At 33.6% G+C, this 23,346-nt stretch overlaps 1 protein-coding gene across 6 annotated transcripts in view; it reads left to right on the top strand.

The window, feature by feature from the left end:
* Window positions 1-23,346, top strand: part of EPHA7 (EPH receptor A7) — a 171,786-nt gene that overhangs the window by 97,216 nt on the left and 51,224 nt on the right. Inside the window, exon 6 of one of the 6 annotated variants that reach the window (XM_060616204.2) lies at window positions 22,770-22,881. The exons of the other annotated variants lie outside the window; for them this stretch is intronic. Within the exon in view, the coding sequence (XP_060472187.1) occupies window positions 22,770-22,849 (80 nt within the window). The 3' untranslated portion in view covers window positions 22,850-22,881. Of the gene's footprint in view, window positions 1-22,769; window positions 22,882-23,346 lie in introns of those variants that run through there. 6 annotated transcript variants of the gene reach the window in all.

Genomic DNA, 23,346 nt, shown 5'->3' with positions numbered 1-23,346 from the left:
ATTCAACCATAAGCTGTCAACCTCCAAAAAACTTAATACCAAAGAGGTGCTAGGAGATTTGGGTGGTACATTGGCCTGCTATCCACACTTTAGCCTAAATCGCTTTTACCACCTAAGTCATACTGCCTACTAACTGTTTTCTAAAACTTCTTTAATAATCCAGTCCCCTCATCAGAAACGCCTTCTTCCTACCTCCGTGCATTCAAATTCTGTCCATCCTTAAATATCTGCTTCGGTATCCCTTTTTCTACTGATCCTTATATACTGTACTCTTAGCCACTGTGATTGATATATACGCCACCAATTAATAATGTATTACTGTTGCCTATTCTTTGATTCTCAAAATTTTATGCCCCCAGAATACATGTTAGATGCATGTTACAAATGAAGATACAAATGCAGGACCCACATTCAGGAAGTCCTGAGTCTGTATGTAACTGGGGTGGAGTCTAGTCCTGTGCATTGCTTATATATATGCAGGTGATTCTTATGATTTTAAAATTCCAGGTGTTTATGGATCAGTTTGAAATATACCGTTTTAAAAGAGATACATAAAAATACAATTTCATATCTTCTTCAGCTTATGGATTGTGTATTGCAGTTTTTTTTAAGCCTTCCTCATAGTACTTATAATAAGTAAAACCTACTGCTATTTTTTTTAGCTGTTGTATATGAGAACAAAATATATAAAAGTACACAAAATCTTGAGTAAACCATGGGACATCTTATATAAGTGAAATTATATTTTTTTTATTTTTTTTTAAATTTTTTTTAACTTTTATTTATTTTTGAGACTGAGAGACAGAGCATGAACAGGGGAGGGGCAGAGAGAGAGGGAGACACAGAATCTGAAACGGACTCCAGGCTCCGAGCTGTCAGCACAGAGCCCGACGTGGGGCTCGAACTCACGGACCGTGAGATCATGACCTGAGCCGAAGTCAGACGCTTAACCGGCTGAGCCACCCAGGCGCCCCGTGAAATTATATTTTAACTAATCAAAATGATTATAGAAAACTTCTGACTTAAGAAGCTCCTACAATCTCATATTTCAGCATTTTAATGCTGCCTCAGGATTTGGCTAATTGTGTTGGGCCATCTTGTCTCTAAAGCATTAAATACTTGTAAAGCTGTGTAAGCTTTAAATATAATTTTCCAAATTATATTTTCTGACTAATGAGTATGAAATTTCATACATTGTCAAAACTCCAGTACATTTCTCTATTATAAACTATATCTATTTTCCTCAGTTTTAATTGTACGTCTGACCTGTGTCTAATGGCATCTTTTTAAAATGGAAGAGAGATGTAAGCATTATACTTCTACAGAACCTGTTTTTTCTAGCTACATTCTTTTTCTTGTTTTTAGAGTTACATTCTTAAATATATTTACTAAATATGAAAGGGAATTGTTTTCCTCTCAAGTGAAGTAAAATTGCACTGCAAATCATTTTGTGCTAATGATTGTATTCTTTTAAAATAGCCAAGCATATTCAGTGTCTAATCACTCTGCCTATCACTGGAATATAATGTTAATTTTAAAGAATTCTCTTTTGGCATGAAAGAACTAATATACTGAATCTTTATTTGAATTTTACTTATATATCAAAATGCTTTGCTAAGCTTTTGTTAAACCTGCAGAATATTCCAACATGCTGAAGCTTCTTAGTATTAAAATACGGCATTTATTAAAGCACTTCTGAGTAAAATAAAACCAGGCATGAAAATATAGTATTGGGTAAAATGTCTACAGTTTCCGAAGGAGGTTAATTAATCAATGAAATGGATCAGTGATTTCTTTCCTTAAAGGAGTAACCCATTAATACTAGTACACAATAATTGCTACACATTCTGCCACTGAGTCACAGCCTTCATTATCTACCATACTTTCTTATAGCAACATTTTACCCAACCTAATATACAGCCTATATATCTAGTAAATATATCCTAGTAAGAGGGATCTTCAGCATAGAAAATTTATTTTACAGCTTTCCACAGAAATGAAAAAAAATCACTTATAAAATTAACTTTGTCATTGATTGACAGATATTATTTTCCATGTGAGTTTATAATTATCAGTTGTTGGTTACTAAATAAAGATTACTATAATACTTGATTGTTAATATACGCAGTCTCTCAGGAAATTCCGTTGACTCCACCTTCAACATATTTATATATTTATAAAATATATATGGAGAGAATCTGACTCCACTTCCATGGCTGTCTGACTGTTCCAGGCTACCAGCATTTTTTTACCTTGAAGACTGTGAAACTTTTGTGTAGGTCTCAGTTGTCCTACACTTGGGCCGTTATAGTCTGTTCTCATCACAGCAATTAGATCCTTTTTAAAGTATAGGCCATTTTATTCCTTTACTCAGAAAGCTGCAATGGCTCCCCCTTGTCATTCAGAGCAGAGGAAAAGTCCACTAGGCCTTAAGTGCTCTGTTTCTTGCCTCACCTTCTTAACCCCTCTGGCCTCCTCTCCTGCCGTTGCCCCCTGCACTCATTTATTCTAACCACATCAGTCTCTTCCTTGGTCCTGAAACACACTGGAATTGTGCCTATCTTTGGGCTTTTGCTCTGGCTAATGTTGCTACCTTAGAATTGTCTTCATCTAGATATCTCTTTGGCTAACTTGTCTCCTTCAAATCATCATTCAGAACCACTGTTCTCAATTAGGTCTCTTCCTGACAGCCTACTTAGTATGGCAGCTTGTAACTTAACATTTTGACACCCTGACCCTGCTCTACTGTTTCTTTTTTTTCCAGAGCACTTTTTACTTTTCGTACCTACAGTTTTCTTAGTTGTTAGGTTTATTGTCTATCTTCCTTCCAGAGAATGTAAGCTTCATTAAAATAGAGAGCTTTCTATTCCTTGATTTTATTCTAGCACTTTGCAAGAGAAATGTGAACATAATAAACCCTTAAGAAATACTTGTAAAATTGAGTTGAATGGTGACATTAGGAAAATGAACTATTATATACATACTACGTATAATTAAGAATTTAAATTAAATTTAAATAACAACAAAGATTGGAAAGTTGAAACACCTGAAAAATTGGTTATATTTATCAGAAAAGACCACCATTTATTTCCACAGCAATAGTTTTCTGGTTCTAGAATATTAGGCAATTTTAAATTAAAATTCAAAAAAAGAAAGAAAGCCTAAAAAATGAGGAAAACTACATGAAGTTTTAACAACTAATCCCATTATGATATCCCCAAAAGGGTATTAATGTTGCCAGCAAAGCAAAAAATCAAAAATACCCCAAAATTATGGCAAACTTTTATCTCCGCTGTTTCATAAGAGCAATTGTTTGAAACCTGTATGAGCAGAAAATAAAATTGCATGATTAAGGATATCTACCAAATTAAATACATTTTCTTTTATTAAATATGCACTAAGTTATAGCATTATCTTTTTCTCTTCTCTAGTGAAAACTGCAGTAAGGAATTGCACCAATCCACAAACCTGAACTTAGATACCATGAATTAGTGAACTCATTGGCTTCAAAATGCCGGATTCCAAGTAGTTTCTTTCCATGCATTTCTTTTACTTTCTCACCAAGCAGATGGCAGCATCGTGGCAAGCTATGGAGGCATGCAGGCCAATTTATTCTGCCATGCACTGAAAACTGTGCTAGAATTTGTAGGCAAAATAAAAGCAAGAGAAAGAAACTCACACTTTTGAGAGCCATATTATATACCAAGCACTGTGTTAGTGTTTTTGTATATATTATTTCATTTAAGAAACCCATGAATTAGCAAGAGAGAGATGTTAACACATAGGAATACAGAATGTCTCGTAAGTACAACATTTTTCTTCTGAGGATAATGCCATAGTTGGATTAGCTCTTCAAGCTTCATGCAGTGTAGTGTTTTGATCACAAAGAAATGATAGAGCCTTCCAGATACAGAAAATGATTATGAGGAAGGTATGGAGGTGGGAATGAATGCTCTGATTATTGGATGGCTGACTTGAAGAGAGCTGAAGAGTTCCAACTCCTATTGTAACCTCATTAGATAAGCTATTTCACCTCTCTCTGTAGCTAATGAATCTCCAAGGGATTCTTAAGCCAGCTGTGATGGCAGCAGGAACCAGTTTCACATATTGTAGGTGCTAGACGAGGTCAAGGATTTCTGCTTTTATAACAGCTGAAGGGATTGGGGATGGGTAGGATTTATGTGGGGGGAGTACACAACTGAGCTAGATTTTTATTCTGGTAAAATTGGTTCTGCCCAAGCAGTTAATATTTAAACTTGTCATTATGTATAACTCTGGGGTCAAGTATAAATGCTGCTTAAGACTAAATCTTCATTTGGCAAGGCCTTATTAAAAGAAAGTTCATAGTTGGATAAATGACTTTGCTAGTATTAAAATGGAATACCCTGAAAAATGTCTGAGAATCAATCATGGCCCATAATTCACATATAAAGGATCAAAAGCAGCACAAAACTGGGTCTTCTATAAATGTGTCTCCCAAATTAGTACCTTTCCTTTCTGAACTTTGTTTCCAGCCCTCGCTTCTATTGTGGTTCATACTGTGCATTCCTAGGACACAACTCCACCTATCATGCAGGAACACGTGAATTAATTTTCACATTAGTTTATTTGAAACATAATTAAAATAGTAAATCTTTAAAATTCCTCTGATAAATTCTAAAGCCGGAAGGTTACAGGGTTTTCTGCAACATTGTTTTATATCTACCCAGGCAAACCATACAACACGCACAGAGTAAAGCCCTCAAGAGCATCTGCCCTTAAGCTTGCTTTCATCCTAGCGGAGAGGAGGGAGGAAATCCAAAGTGTCCAGCGTGTTATTATTTGTCTGGCAAAGAGCAGCTGGGGAGGAATGACCCTGGTAAACACAGCAGGTAGCTTTACTAAATGTGCAATATGAAATTACTACATTCCATCTTCAGGCTTTGGTTCAGTTTTCTCTTGTCAAGGCTAATTGTTATTTTCCATCCAACTTCTAAGTGTTTTTAATATTTGTTTTTATAGCTCCATCACTTATACATTTAGGAGCCATACATTTGGGAAATACATCCAGAGAATCTTGAAATGGACACCATTAATTTATGTAATACAGCAACTCAATAATCAACAGGAACTTCTTGAAAATATATCATTCTTCTCTAATCTAATCAGATATAATAAAAATGCATGCGATAGGTTTACTTAGTCGTTTTTACCAACTGGTATAGAAAGTAAATACTTATTCCATTGATATTTATGTGTAAATGATTAATTGCATATCAAATAAGCAATGTGATACCTGGTAGGTAGTAATTTAAAAGGACAGAAATTGCTTAAAAACTGTGTGTAGATGTTTTCAATGAAGTTGTATTGTACACAACCTAGAAATTTTATAAGTGTGGTATGTAATCAAATACGAACTATATCCAAACAATAGCTTTCAAGGTCTCAAAACATATCTGTAGCTCCAGAGGAAGAAACCTTAAGTATTTTCAGGTTGATTCTGTAAGAGTAAATCTTAATGTTATAGGCTGCTTGATATGTTCAGTTCGGCAAATGAAACACTTTTTAAGGATTTAGTTTTCAAACATTCAATTATTTAGAAGGTGGAAAGGGAAAGTTATGCTCTCATTCTTAAACATAGATAATCTGCTACCTATTCATTGTTAAATAGAACACAATTTTAGAAATCAATTCCTGCCTGCCTTACCAGTTGTGGTTTGAGAGAGTAAGTAGACCCATCTAATTATCTGTTGGCTTTACTCTAGTATTACCATAACTATGGCAGTGCAGAACCTTCCTATGAGAGCATAAATAAACCACATGCTTCCTTTTAAATCTTGTGCTCTCATTGTGCCCTCTAACCATTTTCAAAGAAGATAGGAACTTGGTTTAGCCATTTCTTCTTCGACTCTGACAAACTTTAAGTTCTACCACAGCACCAAGGAAATTGACTTTTTCATAAACCACTAAAGATATATTTTAGGGTACCCATTGCAGGAGGCCTAGTCCTGCGGTAGGTTTCTTGTAAAACATAAACTGTTTCTCTAAGGAGAGGATCAAAAACTGAGATTGGATTATTAGCACTGGAATCATAAGTAAACGAACAAATTGTGAAAAGCTTAAACAGCTTCACAGGCCATGAAATTGGTAAGGCAAAAGCATGGTACACCATAAGTGAAAACCTACACGAGGAAAGGTCAACAGATAGCAGGGGTGTTTATGTTAGAGTTCGAAGATTGGCATGTGTGTTCTTCAGAACAGTGCCCATTAACACGGTTTTCAGGCTGTGTCTCTGATGGTTGTCATGGTTTGGGGTCACGTACATAAGGCGTAAGGTGGACTTGCTACTCTGTTGGTGGAACTAAGGTCTTTGCCAATGCTCAGTAGATGAATATTCTGATTAATGGTGGTGAGGCAGGTTAGGAGATATGTGGGGACTTGAGCAAGTCTGAGAATATCCTTCTGCTACATTGTTAAATGCTTATCCAAGTCTAAAATTCTTTATCTCCGAAGTTGGAATCACAATAATAGTTATTAGGATGATTACTGTGCCAGTTAAATAGGTAATTCATATTAGAAAATGTGAGTGGTGGTAATGGGTATATTACGTAGGGTTTGTTGTTTGTTGTTTTCTTTTCTTTTCATGTAACACTTCTTTTAAAAAGAGCAATTTAGCCAAAATGAAACTGCTCAGAATTTATTTTCTGATGTAATTTATTTTGACATATTGTATTTTATAAAACAAATTACTTTAGATATTTTCCTGAATGAAAAGAAATATTTCCTATGGAATTTGCTTGTTTAGCCACAAGGGGAAAAATGTGAACACAATATGATTGTTTCAATATGACTATTTTTCAAAACATTCTAAATAGCTGGTACCATGCATGCTGAGACCACCATTGCTAAATGGAACTAGCATCTTATAGAAACCAGACAGTGAAATAAATGGATAAATCGAGGGATAAGGCAGTTGAAGCAATAGAAAAATAATAGAGAACAAAGTATAAACCATAAGACAGAAGCAGAAGAATTGAAAAGAGACAAAAGAGATGATGGGAGTGAGAATATGAAATAAGAATATTTTACTGTGTGAGGGCCTTTTACAACATTTATTGTTTTCAGCTATAAAATAAATAACATGTTAGAGAAAATAGGAAATGCAGATATGCACAATGTACAGAATAAGGAAGAAGATAATCAGCTGTTAAAATCTTCCCAAATTTTTATTAATAACATATATTTGATTCTACCTTTTCCTCAATATCATGTAGTATCATTTTCTTATGAGTGATGTATTTCTTGAGAATGTTACTGACATCACTTTCAGTGGTTTTATATATTTGGATTGTTTTCAACTCTCTACCATTATTGCTAATCCCTTCCTATTCCTCTAATAATACATCTTGTTGAATCTATTTGGGATACATTTACAGAAATAGAATTACCCAGAGACTTGGTGGTTATCGTTAAATTGCTTTACAAAGGGGTTATTTCAGTGTATTCTGTATCTAACACTTTAGGAGAAAACTTGCTGTGAGTTTTGTTGTGTTTTGAACTTTTAGAATACTATGAAGTGAAATACTGAAAAAAATTGATGTCGTCTATTTAGGGTATTTTCCATTGCTGATTTTCATTCAGTTTTCAATGTCTCCCCATGATGAAACTGAAAAATTACGTGGGGGTTGAGGGTTACAACTTTCTCCACTGAGGCTGTAACCAAAATTTATACGAACTTGACTCATGTCATAGGCCAAGTAATCTATTCCAAAACTCAGCACCATGAAAATGTAAATGAATTATAATTCATCTTTATTGAAACATACCCCCTTTTAGTCTTTTTAAATGCACTTGTTAGATGCCTGATACAGCAATAAAGCTGTCAAGGAATTCAGGACTGTGAGCCAAACAGAAAGTGACTGAAGTGGTTATAGTCCACCTCTTAAAGATTTGTTCTCCACACCCCTGATCTCACTTTTCTGGTTTGCCTTTTAAAAAGTAAAAACAGGAAAGTGTTATTTTCTTACATAAGTTAACAGAGCATTTATCTACATTGTTCATTTAATTGGGCAAGTACTCACATCCACTAATATGAGAAGCTATGTTAATTGCTAGTCTCCACATGAACATTTATTTTGTTCATTACTTACATTGGACTGAAGAATAAAGTGTCTTATGATAAAATATTTTAGTAATTTTATAATATTTGTGTAGGTATGTATTTATTTTTCATATACTTATGTTCAATTATATAAATTATATGAGATTAGGATTTAAGAAATTTATGAAAATTATTAGAAATCTATGAAATTTATGAAATTTGAAAAATAGATTTCATTTTGATATCTTTGATTAGCTATATTGGGCACCAAGGATTTTTTGCATTGTTTCAATACAGGTGATAACTTCTTTATAAGCCATTGAGATCAAGATTGGCTTTTCAATTGAAGTGTTATTGTGAGAGATGCTGAAAATGTTGGAAAAAAGTTGTGACTTGAAAAAAATGTAGAACTTTGGTAACTATAATGATTTTTTACTATCAGCATTTTATGTGGCGAAGTATTTAATACAGAACATTTTTAAAATAGCTATCATATCATGAAGAATTTCAAAAAAAAAGCAAGGTTATTTTGTATATACCCTTTCAAGGGGAAAAGATCTCTGCAATTTATTTATTGAAAGGTATTTGAATTACTTATAAAAATTGTCATATTAAATCTATGTACAAATATTCAACCATAAAATTTTAGCTATTATCAGAATTCATAGTGCATTGATTCTACTAATTATAACAGCTACAATAATAGAATATTCTTTCCTTTTGTGTAGTAATCTGTTGCATGGCAGCCAGAGCAGGTGTTGAAGGGCCTGTGTGCTCAGCTCAGTGGGCCACAGAGAAAAGGTTCTAGTATCCCAAGCAAGGAGGAAAGGAGATGGTTAGAGCCTGAGACAGAGTTTGAGTTATCATATAGCATATCACTCAATAGTGATTAAACCTCGAAAGATTAAAAACAGCCAGCATTTAATGAGATAACAAAGAATATGCTTTCTGTTTGGATAGTGTCAGATTTCTGTGACTCTGATACTGTTAGTCTGCTACTGCTGGCTTCGTCTGCTCACCCACATCTCTCCCACGCTGCACCTTTCACCAGGAACGCTGCAAACAGAAGTCAGGATAACGTTCTTCCTTCATGCTGACAGTGGTGACATCTGAACAAAAATGCCTACATTCATATTCATTGTAAAGTATTGATAGATGAGAACTAAGTAAAGACTGTTTACTACAAACACTGGTTTCAGGTAACCATACAAGGTACTTTTGTTATTAGTAAATCTTCCTGGTTTCATCCAGGTTCAAAGCATGGATGAGTGCATTCCCCAGAATAAAAAGGACAGAATATGATCACACAGTTGTCAGGGGATAAAGAACACAGTCATGACAATTGATCTATATTACTATATGTCATAAGTGTGTACATATTTTAACAGAATTGTTATTTATCCGCTGTCTGCTAATGGCTTCACCTGAATGCCATGAAATTCAGACTAAGGGGAATATAAACTTGCCTTGAAAATTGTATACTCTATAGTACAAAATTTAAAATACGATAAAAATGTGTTTTATTGAATAGATACTGAATTGAATGTATAGCTTTAATGAAATACATTCAGCTCTCTGGAAGTTTTCTGTTAGGAGGAAAAAAGGGGTGAAGTTAAATAATCTTCTTTCCATGATACCTATTGCTGAGGTATTGTGGGTGTAATTTAATCCAGAGAAATCTGAATATTATAGCAAAAAAACGTCATTCAAATTGTGTTATCAGAGTCAAAACAACTCAGTTCATGGGCTGAAAAAATTTAAAGGTTTGCTATGTTTGATTTATTTCTGCTATATGGTATATATAATATCTTCTCAATTAGAATTTTATGCTTGTCATCATAGTGAAATTATTTGTGCCACATACTGTCACACAGGCTTTCTGTCTTTTCTGTGTCAGGAAACCAACCAAACATTGATACAATATTGATACAGTGATGACAACATTAAGCATTTCCTTTGTAAACAGATGCAATTTAGATAAGCTTGATAATTTACAGTCTGATTTCATTTTATTTGCAGTTATGTCTTCAAATAGAATATTCATAATCATACTTCTTTAATACAATAGTATTCTATTAAGATTAAATCAAGATATGAATAATTCTAAGTGTGTTTAGCCCTATGATATTTTCTGTTAAAATAAATAATTTCCACTAAACAACTATGTTACTTGGTTTATCTTCACAGAGAGATTTCTCTCTTTCAAGAAGCAGTTGATTTCTCTCACCTGATAAACCAAAAGCTAGTGTTTCCACCGTGGGTTACAGGATTCAGTTCAAATTGTAGCCTAGTTGGAAATAAACTGAGGACTGGTGGTGTCGTGCCTTAGAAAATTGAGATGGGTTATCTGTTAAGGGTCTATATTATTTACATATTTTATAAATACATAAATTAATTTGTGTTGCATATGGAATTTAGCTTCGAGGTTAGGGAAAGAAAAAACAACCTATTAACATGAGTTTTGTTCAACATGGGAACTCATTTCACATTTCTAAAAAAGCCTGTATTTAGTTCAGTGTAACAGGCCACGTGAAATACTATCTGGCTTTAGGTCTTTACTTTCCCTTAATTCTTCAGATTTTAGATTTTTTTTAAATTTTAATGTTTATTTATTTTTGAGAGAGAGACAGAGTGTGAACAGGTGAGGAGCAGAGAGAGAGGGAGACACAGAATCCGAAGCAGGCTAGAGGCTCCGAGCTGTCAGCACAGAGCCCGATGCTGGGCTCGAACCTGCGAACCACAAGATCATGACCTGAGCCGAAGTTGGATGCTTAACTGACTGAGCCACCCAGGAGCCCCCAAATTTTAGAATGTTCAAGTCCATAGTACTGTGTCATGGGTGCATTTAGGGGGTTGGTTATATCAGTAGAAATTACTATTTAATCAAACCCATTTGAGTAGTTGAGAAATAAATTCCTAAAACTTTTTGGTACTTTGTAGGAACCTGGTACTTGGCAAACTCCCTGAGGGTGTTCTTTATATTTTCATTCCCACAGAAGCTAACATTATGGTTCTCTTATCCCATTAAATGAGATAAAGTGGAAAGTTCTCAATATAATCTCTGGCACATCAGCCAAATAAAGAGTCAATCAACTGGGATTCCTGGGAAGCTTTATGAGAGAAGTCAGAAGAAATTGTAGGCTGCTTCCCCAATTCTCCAGTCAAATCATATTTTTTAAATAGTTCTTTTAAAGTTAGAGACATGGTTGGACTTATTTATTTCAAGTAAGTATGATTCTAGCATAAATAGTGACTTTCACACTAGTTTTTCTTTAATGTAAAAGTATTAGCAAGTACTTCCACTTCTTAGACTAAAATAGATTTTATTCTGATATATTATTGTGGCGCTCATTATGCAGATTGATTTGTTTCAAAGAAAAAAGGTCTGGGTAGTAACTGAATATCTGTAAATAAGTACTGATGACTGTATTAAATACCATTATATCTGTGTGAGCATTCAGAGTATATTGGAACAAATTTTTTTTTTAAATCTTTCTACAAGTTTGCAAATGTGGCACTAAGGGAGGGATTGACAGCAGAAAAACAGTCCCTCGTGTCTGTTTCCATAGGTTATTGAATACATTAATGACTGTGATTTTCATGTGCTTGGCAGTATACAGCCTACATTATTTTTCACAGTAACCTAAATATGTCTAACAAGTATAAATTAGCATTAATATGTATAAAGAATTAGCAGGACAGCCACTTTCAGAATCACTATTTATTGGTCACTGAATTGTTTAATTATATGTATTGTGGTTTTTTTGTTACCAGAGAAGTATTTCTCTCTTACGTGGTCATTTTAGGTTGGAATTGCCCATGTGGCTTTTAAAGGTTATAATGAAAATGTAGGAGGAAAGATTCCTTAAAAAACTGAATTTGTCCACAGCATAGGGCATCTAGGGATTATTTGGAAATTTTAATCCACTGCATTCTGTATAGCAGAACTGCTTCAGCCTTTCATATGATTCTGCAAGCTTTTATTTGCCTAATTGCTTTTCACTATCATCACCTTGCACTTTGCCTTTTCCCTGGTTAACCAAAATTTCCCCCCTTATTTCAGGTTCAACTCATGTTTTTCTTCTGTGAACTCGCTGAGTTGTTCATTGATTCTATATACATGTATTTTGTACCAGGAGGTAATAGAGAAGCCATCAAAAGTTTTGTGAGGAAACACACACACACTCACACACACACACACACACACACACACACACACATCAAAAAATGCAACCCTCATTAGAGATGCAACTTATTCTTTTAAATAAATGTTAGGGGTGCCTGGGTGGCTCAGTCAGTTAAGCATCTGACTTCAGCTCAGGTCATGATCTCACAGTTTGTCAGTTCGAGCCCTGCGTCAGGCTCTGTGCTGACAGCTCAGAGGCTGGAGCCTGCTTTGGATTCTGTGTCTCCCTCTCTCTGTCCCTCTACTGCTCATGGTCTGTCTCTCTCTGTCTCTCAAAAATGAATAAATGTTAAAAAAATAAATAAACAAATAAATAAATTTTAAAATAAATTTTAAAATGAAATTTTAGAATTTATTTTTAAAATAAACTTTAGAGAGATAAAGGAGATAAGCAACAAGATTAATAAACTATGGGTTATTTTAGAAGGCAATAAACAGAAATTGGTAGTAGGAATGGAGTAGCAAGGTAGGGACTGATTGGCAATTTTAAATAACAGTAAAAGGGTGACATTAGTATCATGAAGAGAGTAACCATGTGCATGTCTAAGGGAAGAATGTTCCAGACAGATGAAATACCGTATGTGAAGCCATTAGGCTGGACTGCCTGGTGAATTGTGGTAATAAGGCAAGACTTTCACTAAAATGGAGTAAGGTAGTCACCCTGAGGGCTTGGACTTTTTAACTGAGGTACTTGGGAAGGCAGTAGAGAATTTCAGCAGAAGAGCAACATAATCTGACTCAGGGTTTTAAAGACTCCTCCTGTAAATCGAAATCCACAGCATTCTTTAAAGCATATGTCTTATTTTCTGCACTTGGATCTTACTTTCTTAACCTGATTACATCCTCCTTTAAGTCAAGGACATAAGGTATAATCAATCATTTTATATTCCCTGGAGCATCGAAAATAAAGTAGGTGGTGTAGTGGCATTCAGTAAATAATCATTGATTTGGTTTGGGAGGCTGGAGCTGAACAGATAAAGTAAGCATTGCTACCAGCATTAGCAATCCCAGAAATCTTTTCTACACAGATTCATTAGTTTACCTTGTAAATACAAGCAGGCCAATGGAAACTGCTTTTCTGTTTTCAATCTAGAACCAAGAATAAATCACAAACCTTCAGGATGCCTTTTTATTGCCTTTCAAAACATGTAGCTTGAGCAAGTATCCAAAATTTAGAACTTAAACATTAAAGTTCCCTGTGTCCCAGAATGCCTAGGTCCTTTATACTTTAACCAGGAAATTTTCCAATGTTCTCTCCGTTAGAGTGCAGTGACGGCTGTCTTTAACAGATGTAAAATCATCTTTCTCCTATTCATTTCTCAGACATTTATGTCTTGCAGCATGTGAGAAGCATATTAAGAGGCAGTTAGGTAATAGTAGAAAGGTTTCCACAGATAATGCTCGACAATTCAATCAAAGAAAATCAGGAGGAACACTTCATGGAAAACGGGGACTGAGAGAAGAGAGGTGAGGTTCCTGTGGACATTTAGAATACAAAGAGTGGTCCTTTGCCTTGCTTTTTCATACTTCAGAAACACAACTGCACCTCCATTTTTACAGAATCGTAAATCACCTGTCTACTGATGAAATTACAAAATTAAAAATCTCCTGTAAAAGCCTATTTAATTTAATTTAAAAATGCAGAGTAGCTACTATGCTGATCATGTGCATTGCTTTTGTCTCCATTTATTTCCATTTTATGTCTCAGAAAGGAATATATGGTAATGTTGTACTACTGAAAGTAATCTGTGCGGTCGATCTAAAATTGCAGCCATCAACAATATTTCCCATCTCTCTCTTCTGCCGTTTTTCCTCATTAGTTCTTCTCACTGTTAGCATAGTATATATTCTACTTATTCATGTTACTTCCTAGATATCTCTTTCCTACCCCTATTTACAGGAAGGTTCCTAAGAATCAGATGTATATTTTTAAATCTATCTTATGCATTATTCAGTACTCAGAACTTAAAATAATGACATGTTAGGCCCTAAATAAATATTTGTTAATCAAATGAATGAAACAAACATGATATATTTCAGATATATATATATATATATATATATATATATATATACAGATGTTTCTAGTTTGTTGTGTTTTAATTGTATATATGCTACCCCATGACCCAGAGAACTTTAAATTTTTTGCCTATCATTTGCTTAATGGTTTATGAGAATAGTATCATGATTTGAAAAAAACATTATCCATAACAAAGTTATAAAAATACCTATTCATATGTTCTTCTATTAAATGGCTTAGATCTTATGTTAAATTTTTGAATTATCAGGAATATATTTCGTATACAGTGTGAAGGTGTTTCTGCCTTTCACTAATCTTTTCAGTTGCTTTGGTATTACTTACTGTAAAGCTATCCTTCTCACACTATTTTAAAATGCTTAAATTGTCTACCAAGGCCATATAGAGACTGGAGCCTGTTTCTGAACTTTCTAATCTTCATTATTCATTCTTTATTTTTTGCCTAATATGATATTTTTAACTTATTATAGATTTATATTTTATAATTTGCACCACTTAATTGTAATTATTCTTAATTTTATTAATTCTTCTATTTACTTCTCCAGCTAAATTATAGTATCTTTTTGATTAAAAAAAGTCTCTTGAAGTTCTCAATGAATTGTAATATTTTTTAATTTATATAATATTTGAATACAGTAGTTATCTGTTCAGCATTGAGTCTTCCTATCTCAGAAAACATTCTATACCCTTTTTAAATTACATATGTCTCTCTGTAGCTGAATAAAATTATTATTTTCTTTATAGAAGTCCTGTTGATTTCTTAGGTTTATTCCTAGGTGATCATTCTTAAAGAGTTTTTACATCTAAGGAAAATAAAATAGCTGTTGACTTGCAGAGCTGTAAATCTATATAGTAAGAAAACCTTTTTAATTCATAAAATTTACAGATATGTGCTATATTTTAAAGGCCATAAAATAGCACACTATAAATAATTGATCATGTACTCTTTCTCAGCCAATTTACTCAACTGAGAATTTCTTGAAAGTGCTTCACACCATGCTCTGTGGTCCAACCCTTTAAACTCTGTAACAAAAAGACATTTATAAATGGAAATGTTTTTTGTTTCTGTCTTTGTACTTCTACTGTATGGATCAGAAAAGTATTGCCATGTGGCTGTCCAGTTAGGGGCAATTTGAAATACCAGAAAACCCACTGACCATAAAACAAGTAAAACTGAATTCTAATCCAATCTCCTAGTAAGTAAACATTTACCTCACTTCACTTTTTGGAGTCTCAGTGTCCTAGCTCTAAAATTCAAGATACTGAATTGGAAAGATATTTTAGTTTATTCACTGTGTTCTCCCTGCGTTCCTAATATATGGCAGTGAATAAGGCAAAGTCCCTGTCGTCATGGGAATCAGATTCCAGTGCACCAAGAACTATTCTGGGTCTAACATTCTCTGTGTCTATTGCAAATTGTGATGAAGTGTGGGGGAGAACTAAACCTTAAGTTATAATCAAGAAAGTTATTAAAGTCACTGGAATCCAAATACAGTAAATTGGTGACTATGACCAAAATCAAAAGCTCAGATTAAAGTATCATGTAGTATTCAGTTCGGCCAGTGTCTGCATGTCTGTGGACATGCTTCTTTCCCTTTCCCTTTCTGAACTTCAAAATGCTCATGTGTACAAAGACTATAATAATATAATCTCTTAAAAAAGACTGTGCTCAATAAATGTTAATTTTATCCCTGTTCAACATCCCCTGTGATATATTCCTAAAATTGGAACTTTTCTTCACTCATAAATTACATTAGGCTGAGGTCAACCTAAAGATCACAACAGGTAAAAAATAGAGGAGGGATAAGAAGGAGCTTCTCTGTTGAACAGGATCTACCAAACACCTCCTGGAAAGGTAATCTCTGAAATGTCATGTATTTAAGGTAGACCTTGTTTAGTTGAAGGCTAATTTTGTTCCCATCCAAACTAAGGATAATTCCAACTCTAATCAATGGAGAATTACATATGAAATATCATAATGGAAATAGTGGTGACCTGGGTATTTTGGGCAGAGACATATGCTGAAGTAGAAACTTCAGTGGCTTAAAATGCATTTAGCTCAAGCCTTTGTAGTATGTTTTGGTGCAAGCTTGCAGATACAGTATATAGGAACCTCAATTACCGAGTTCCTGTTTTGAGTAAATAGCTGCCCTGTAGGTCACTAAGTGCTATTGCTGACAAGGTTGTATATGAGAAAGCTTTTATTTTAATAACTAGTGGCAACTTGCACTTATAAAGAACCTTGCATTTCTCAAAATCCTTCTTTAGTTCAGAATGGCTACACAGAATTGCAGCCACCCCTGGAATAGTCATCCTAAACCAATTATTAACACAGGACTAAACGGAAGACAAAGAAAAGGAGACTTTTTGAGTAGAGACAGCACCAAAATTTATTCTTACGAAATGTGGTCTGGGGCCTTTATGGACACATTGAACAAAGAGAACTTTGGTTAAAAAAAAAAAAAACAACGTTTTTCTTAAGATTCATATGCAATAACCTGCAAATAATTAAGCTTATTTTCCTCAAAAGTAAACTGGGCCTACTACAGAATCTACCTTGTGGTTGTCACCACTTGGTGCTATAGGTTTAGTGACCTTGGGAAAATTATAGTTCTTGTAATCTGTTTCCTGTCAGTAAAATTATGAAAATGTATCCTCCAAAGACTGTTTTGATGATTAAATTAGGTGCTTATATAGGGCACCTTCCACAGTGTTGCAAAATGAATGGCGTCCATAGAGAAGAGATAATTTTTTTAAATGCTATTGACAATTGTAAAAGTAAACAGACAAAAGTCTATAAGGGGCAATGTTATACACATGGTTTTATATAGAAAACTACAAACATTCTCAGATGACATAAAGAAGACCTCAAAATATAGAAAGCTCGACAATATTTATTCTTGGAAATCTTCATACCCTAAATATATCAAATTTTTTCAAATGGGTTTATATATTCAATGTGATTAAAATCAGGTTTCTAATACAGTGTTTGCATATGTGTAAAACTTCATTCCTAAATTGACTGAAAAGGGAAAATGTCTAGGAATGGCTACAACAATTTTGAAGAAAAAGGCAGGAAGATGTAGTATAAATCTATGTGATTAAGAATACGGTAATAGCAAAAGACAGTAAGTACCCTAATGCAAAAAGACAAATATCTCAATCATATTTGGAAATAGGATCTATGATGGAAGTGGCATAATTAAATAAATAGTAATACAATACTATTTACTGTACTGCACATAATAAATCACTATCCATAGAATGAGACATTGTGAAGAGAGAAACATAACTTCAACAATTTTAAAGAAAATATAGACGGCTTTCTTTATGGCATTTTATAAGAGAAGAAATTTCCTGGAAACACAGTCTGTAAAGAAAAGATTGATAAAATTGACGCAGAAGTGAAAATATAAGCTACACAATGAGCAGGAAATGTCATATGTTATATGTATGTGTGTATATATATATATATATATATATATATATATATAATGTTAATCTGCATGTATAATATGTATATAAGTACATATGAGTATAACATATGTAATATATACATATTATGTTATATAGATGAGAAATGAATAGAATCCAGTATTTATACTAAAATAATACAAAATACTAAGAAAAAGAAAACCTGATATATGAAACTAAAGAAACGGGAATGAATGGGTAATAAATCAATAAACAGGGAAATTCAAAAATGAACAGCAATGAAAAACCACTTAATATATGAAAGTAAAATGTTAATTAAAAATTTAACAATATCAAGTGCTGTCTAGAATGCATAAAAATGGAAAATTTCATAAATTTCTAATCAACAAAGAATTTATAAAACTGCTTAGAGTAATGTAGCAATATCTATTAAACTGAAAAGAATATTACTAATGAAATCATAGTAGACACACAGTCACAGTGGTTCACTGTATTTTCTGTAATCACTTAATTACAAATAAAAATAGACATTAACTTAAATGTCTATTAAGACAATGCTGGATAACAATTATCTTTCTATTTATATAATATGTAGGATTTAAAAAAAATTCTTTACCTAATTTTGTCCAAAGTTCCCTCCGTAGCCTCCCTTCTCCTTTTTCTCTTCTTCTCTCACTCTCCCTTTCTTTCGATTTCAAAAAGTAATCACTTTGGAGGATTTGGAAGATCTTTTCAGAAAAAAATTAATTCAGAACTGTTACATATGAAGCTTTGAGAAGATGACTACCAAACAAGTCAATCTATTTTAAAATAGAAATGTCACATGTTTCAGGTGAACTCAGTAAAATGTGTGTAAACAAAACAAAATTATTAATTCTACTTTCTGTAGACTTCCAAGCCTATGACTTATTGTCACTGCCTTATGTGAATCCTTACCTATTAACAGATACATTGAAAAAGTTGGATTTAAATTAATCATGAAAAAATAATAATTAAAAGAGGTATAGAAGTTTTTGAGAGCTGGTAAACTGCAATTAATGTAACTATAGTTTCCTATGATGATATATATTATATTTATATGTTCTTTGATACAAAACAACACTTGACAAATGTTTTTTAACACATGTTAAAACAATGCTTAATGAATTTGTAACGCTGTAATCTTATTTTTGTGTATATTGGGGAATATTCACATTAACAAGGGTCAAACTAGTCACCCATCAAAAAATGTGCATTTCTCCAACACATATTCTTCCATTTTAGTATGTTAGTAGTTACATATAAATCAACTTTTGATACATCAGAATGGAGTTTATGTTCTTAACCATGTTTGCCATTGGCGTTATTTAAAGTTAGACTACTTTGACACATTGTCCCCAATGCACTGCTTGTTTAAAGGGTAAGGAAAATCCTTATTATTACAGGGGAAAAAAGTGCTTTGGTATATTCTATTCAGAGTCCAGGGTTAGAACCTAGGCTATGTTGTCATCTCCACATTCAAAATCATAGTGTATTAAGACTTTTTCCACAGCTAACATCCTTGAGGTTGACATCTTCTTGTGACTGAGTAGATAGCAGCAAGAAATTCAATTACAGCAAGCCGGCTCTGTCATTGCACCTGTCTGCTTGTGGAGGAAATGATTTGTAAATTGGGCTTTATCTTTCCCATCCCATAAATCTCCTGTCCATAATTGACACTTGTCACCATAGATGAATAGGGGGAGAAAGAAAACAGAAAGTAAATGAGCAGCCCACCTGGGAAAATGATGTCTTGTTGCCTTTGGGAGTCATTTACAAACAGCAGTACCTACAGGCCAGAGTTTTTATCCACAAGCAGGTGGCAAACATTTTGCTATTGAAAAATACAGTGCCTGAGTTGAATCACAACAAACACCAGACAATCTAGTGATAATTAATGTATAATATTTTCTGGAGAATATAAACATGTCTTCCAAAGAAATAGAAGCTTTCCTTTGCTATTTTTGAAGCTTTCTTATTGCTGCTGCACATTTGTAAGTATCAGGTTGGTGTCTGACCTGTCAAATGCATTCATGAAGCAAGCATTTTGGCTGTCTTGGGAGTTGATATTGTCACTTGTTACACAACTCAACATCAGTTCAAAGTTGTTTAATACCAGTGTCGACAGATTGGTTTTAAAAAGACATAAGAATGACGATGTTTTCTTTCAAATGTCAAAGAAAGGAACAAGGGATTTCATAAAGATGATCTTGGGAGCAAGCACTAACCATAAACACATGACAGATAAACCTTCATATCTAATTTCCCTAAATGACTCATTTAATTTTATATTTCTTTCTGAAGCTTATCTCACATTGTGAGACATGCGTACTTTAAAACAAGAAAAATGTTTCAGAATTTAATAATCTCTTGATACTGAAATGCCTGAGAATTCTAAAAAAAAAATCATTCTTAAAATATCTCCAAAATTTTCATTGTTTTAAATACAAAATATAACCATATGTGCAAATAAATAAATTCAAATGACAGAACAAATTCTTTACAAGCTACATTATGAATAACAAAAATCATTGTGTATGCATCATGTATGGCTTTGAATAGTGTTTTCTTCATATTACTTGTTTTTTTCGATAATTTAATTCTCAAGTGCATATCTTTTATCAATATTTTAATCATCTTCAACTTATTAGGAAATAAGAACTTAGCATTCCTTTTCATTTTTGCAAGATCGAGAATTATTTCTTTCATCCATATGACTTACAAATAGTTCTAACCAATAGGGTAACATCTTCAACACTCTCTTTGCTCCCACAGATGAGCAAATTATAAAGAGTTTATATTTTTCCTAGAATGGGAGCAGACTATTAGAAATGGAGCTTTGGCAAGAGTGTAGATTTAACTTAAATACCTCTATATGCCTGTCACCTGGGATTCCACGGGTTGTTTGCCTACCGTTTACAGAAGTTGTAAGCATTCTGTTATTTTTATGCTACAAAATGAAAGTTTGTCCAAGGAAGTTAACTTGCTCCTCTGTAGGTTATTGTTAGCGTAAAACAAATGATTTATTTATGCCCACTTTAGTATGCTGGGCTTGTAAACACAGCAGGGAATTTCTTGGATATTGATCTAAAGCAATAGGCATTTATAGCATAATATGGTGGTATTCCATAACCCTTTATCAAGGTCAGCTTTGTCATCTGGCAACTTAACTGAAGAACAAAGAAAAATCTTTCAATACAAGTAAGAGTGTTACATTTTTACCTGCTTTTGCTTAAATCAGCAGTTTTTAATAACAAATATATCGGCTCTTGTTATCTAAGGAGTATCATCAGTCTGGACACATATATTTAAAATACTCAGGGGATATGAGCAATATCAGCCAGCATTGGAAGTAGACATGTGAATATTGTATTCACATGACAAATTGTTTTAAAGCTTCTGTAAGCAGATGCATTATTTGTCCAAATGTCAAAAAACCTTTCAGTTTTGTCCCACAACCATGTATGGAGTGCTCCCTTTGTGTCTGGTACGGTACAGTATCTGGATATAACCATGAGGAAATATATAGTCCTTACCCCAGTGGAGCTCATCATATTCTGTAAGGGAGGAACTCTGCATGAAGTATACACCAAGTAAGGACAAGCTGCGCTTTTGGTTGTCTTGAAGTTATAAGCAGGTTGCCAGCAGGCTGGGGTATAAGGATTTCCAAATAGAGGAAATCGAGCAGCCATAACCATGGAGTAATGAAATAGCATGAACTGTTCAAAAAAAGAGAGATTTTCCTGTTAAAGAATCTTGACGGCATTTTGCAACCCTGACATAAAGATATGAGAAGGAAATGATGGGTAATTGGTACTGGAGGAGTAAACAGAGGCCAGTCACAACAGACCTTGTATGCTGTGCTAATATCATGACACTTCCTCTCCATTCTGTACTTAGTATGCTAAGAACTTCCCGTCTTTTCTCATTTTATACTTTCAACAGCTCAGTATTATCTTAAAACTCGATATTATCTTCATTTGAGAGGTGAGAAAACTGAGGCAGAATGAAAGGAAGTGTGTCCACAGTAACACCCCTTAAGGTACCCAACACTCTGACTCTTAATTGGGATTTATTAAAAACACTTTAAAGTATCAGAATAACATGATTAAAATGTGTTTTGAAAGGTTATAATAACATTGTTGGGGTGCCTGGGTAGCTCAGTCGGATAAGTGTCAGACTTTGGCTCAGGTCATGATCTCATGGTTCATGAGTTTGAGCATTGGATCAGGCTCACTGTTACCGGCACAGAGCCTACTTTGGATCCTCTGTCCCCCCCCCCCCCCCCATCTCTCTCTTTCCCTTTCCTGCTTGCACACACACACTCTCTCTCTCAAAAATAGATTTAAAAAAGGATTAAAAAATAATAATAGTAAGTAAATAAAATTTTACAATAGCATTATAAAGAAGTGTTAAGGTCATAAATCAATTAAGTTAACAAACCAACATATTAGCAAAGAAAATTCCCTATAATCAGAAAATATTAGTTTATAATTAATATCAGGAGGTTTAACATATAATGCTTTATATAGTAAATGCCATCCTTACATTAGAATTTGTATGGATGATTTCAAATTTTGTAGAGCATTTACCAAGTAATGTTCAAAATAAAAATAAATTATGTAGGACATAATAATTGAATAAGACAGTTCCTCTGCACCTCAGCAAGCGCCTAAGTATAGGATATCCCCATGGACTTAAAATGTTTAGGGTTCCAAATATATCGTATTTAAAATATTTGTTAAATTTTAAAATGCCAGTTTACATTTAAAAATGCAAATAAATGTAAATGAACTGAATAGAAATATTTCTTGATGTATTGCTTTGTAAAGTCGTTTGGCACGTTTAGTTCTTTAATTTCTTTCTTAATAATGCTGACATGTATTGAAAGATTGCTAATTGCTAAGTATTGTGCTAAGTGATTTACATTCATTGTCTTTCTAAATCCTTGCAACACTCCTTTTATTCCCATTTTATTCCCATTTTATTCTCATTTTATTCCCATTTTGCAGATGACTCAGAGCAGTTTAGCAACTTGAGCAAGATGACAAAACTAATCAGTGGCAGAGCTGGGATGGAAGCTTTTCTGTGACTTCAAATCTTGTGAAGTTGGGGGTGGCGTCGTTGGCAATGCACTGTCTTTCTGTTTACTATAATTACCCATGTATGCATTTAAAACGATAACCAATCATATGTTGTGGTGGTGGTAGTTAATTTCAAGCATTTAACCTAGAATTGTAAGTAGTTTTTCTTCTAACTCTGGGCCATAATGGAGTTACAGTTTTTGCATGCATGGGCGTGTGTGTGTGTATGTGTGTGTGTGTGTGTGTGTGTGTGTGTTCTCACACCAAGTGTCTCACAGTCAAATGACTTTTTGCACCTTATCAAAGGAATAATGTACAGTTTTCCAAATGGATAGAGGTCAGCCGCTAACTAACGGTTCTTGTTTCTTGAACATGTAATCCTGGTAATCTGCTACCAGAAAATTATCCCTTGTCTATTATTTAATGATAGAATATTAATCTATTTTGCAACCTTTTTTTTTAAATTTTTTTTTAACGTTTATTTATTTTTGAGACAGAGAGAGAC

Source organism: Panthera onca, chromosome B2 (genome assembly GCF_046562875.1).
Source record: "Panthera onca isolate mPanOnc1 chromosome B2, mPanOnc1 haplotype 2, whole genome shotgun sequence".
In the NCBI taxonomy this organism is placed as follows: domain Eukaryota; kingdom Metazoa; phylum Chordata; class Mammalia; order Carnivora; family Felidae; genus Panthera; species Panthera onca.
The sequence above is the reverse complement of the archived record's forward strand: the minus strand, read 5'-3'. Positions and strand labels throughout refer to the sequence as shown.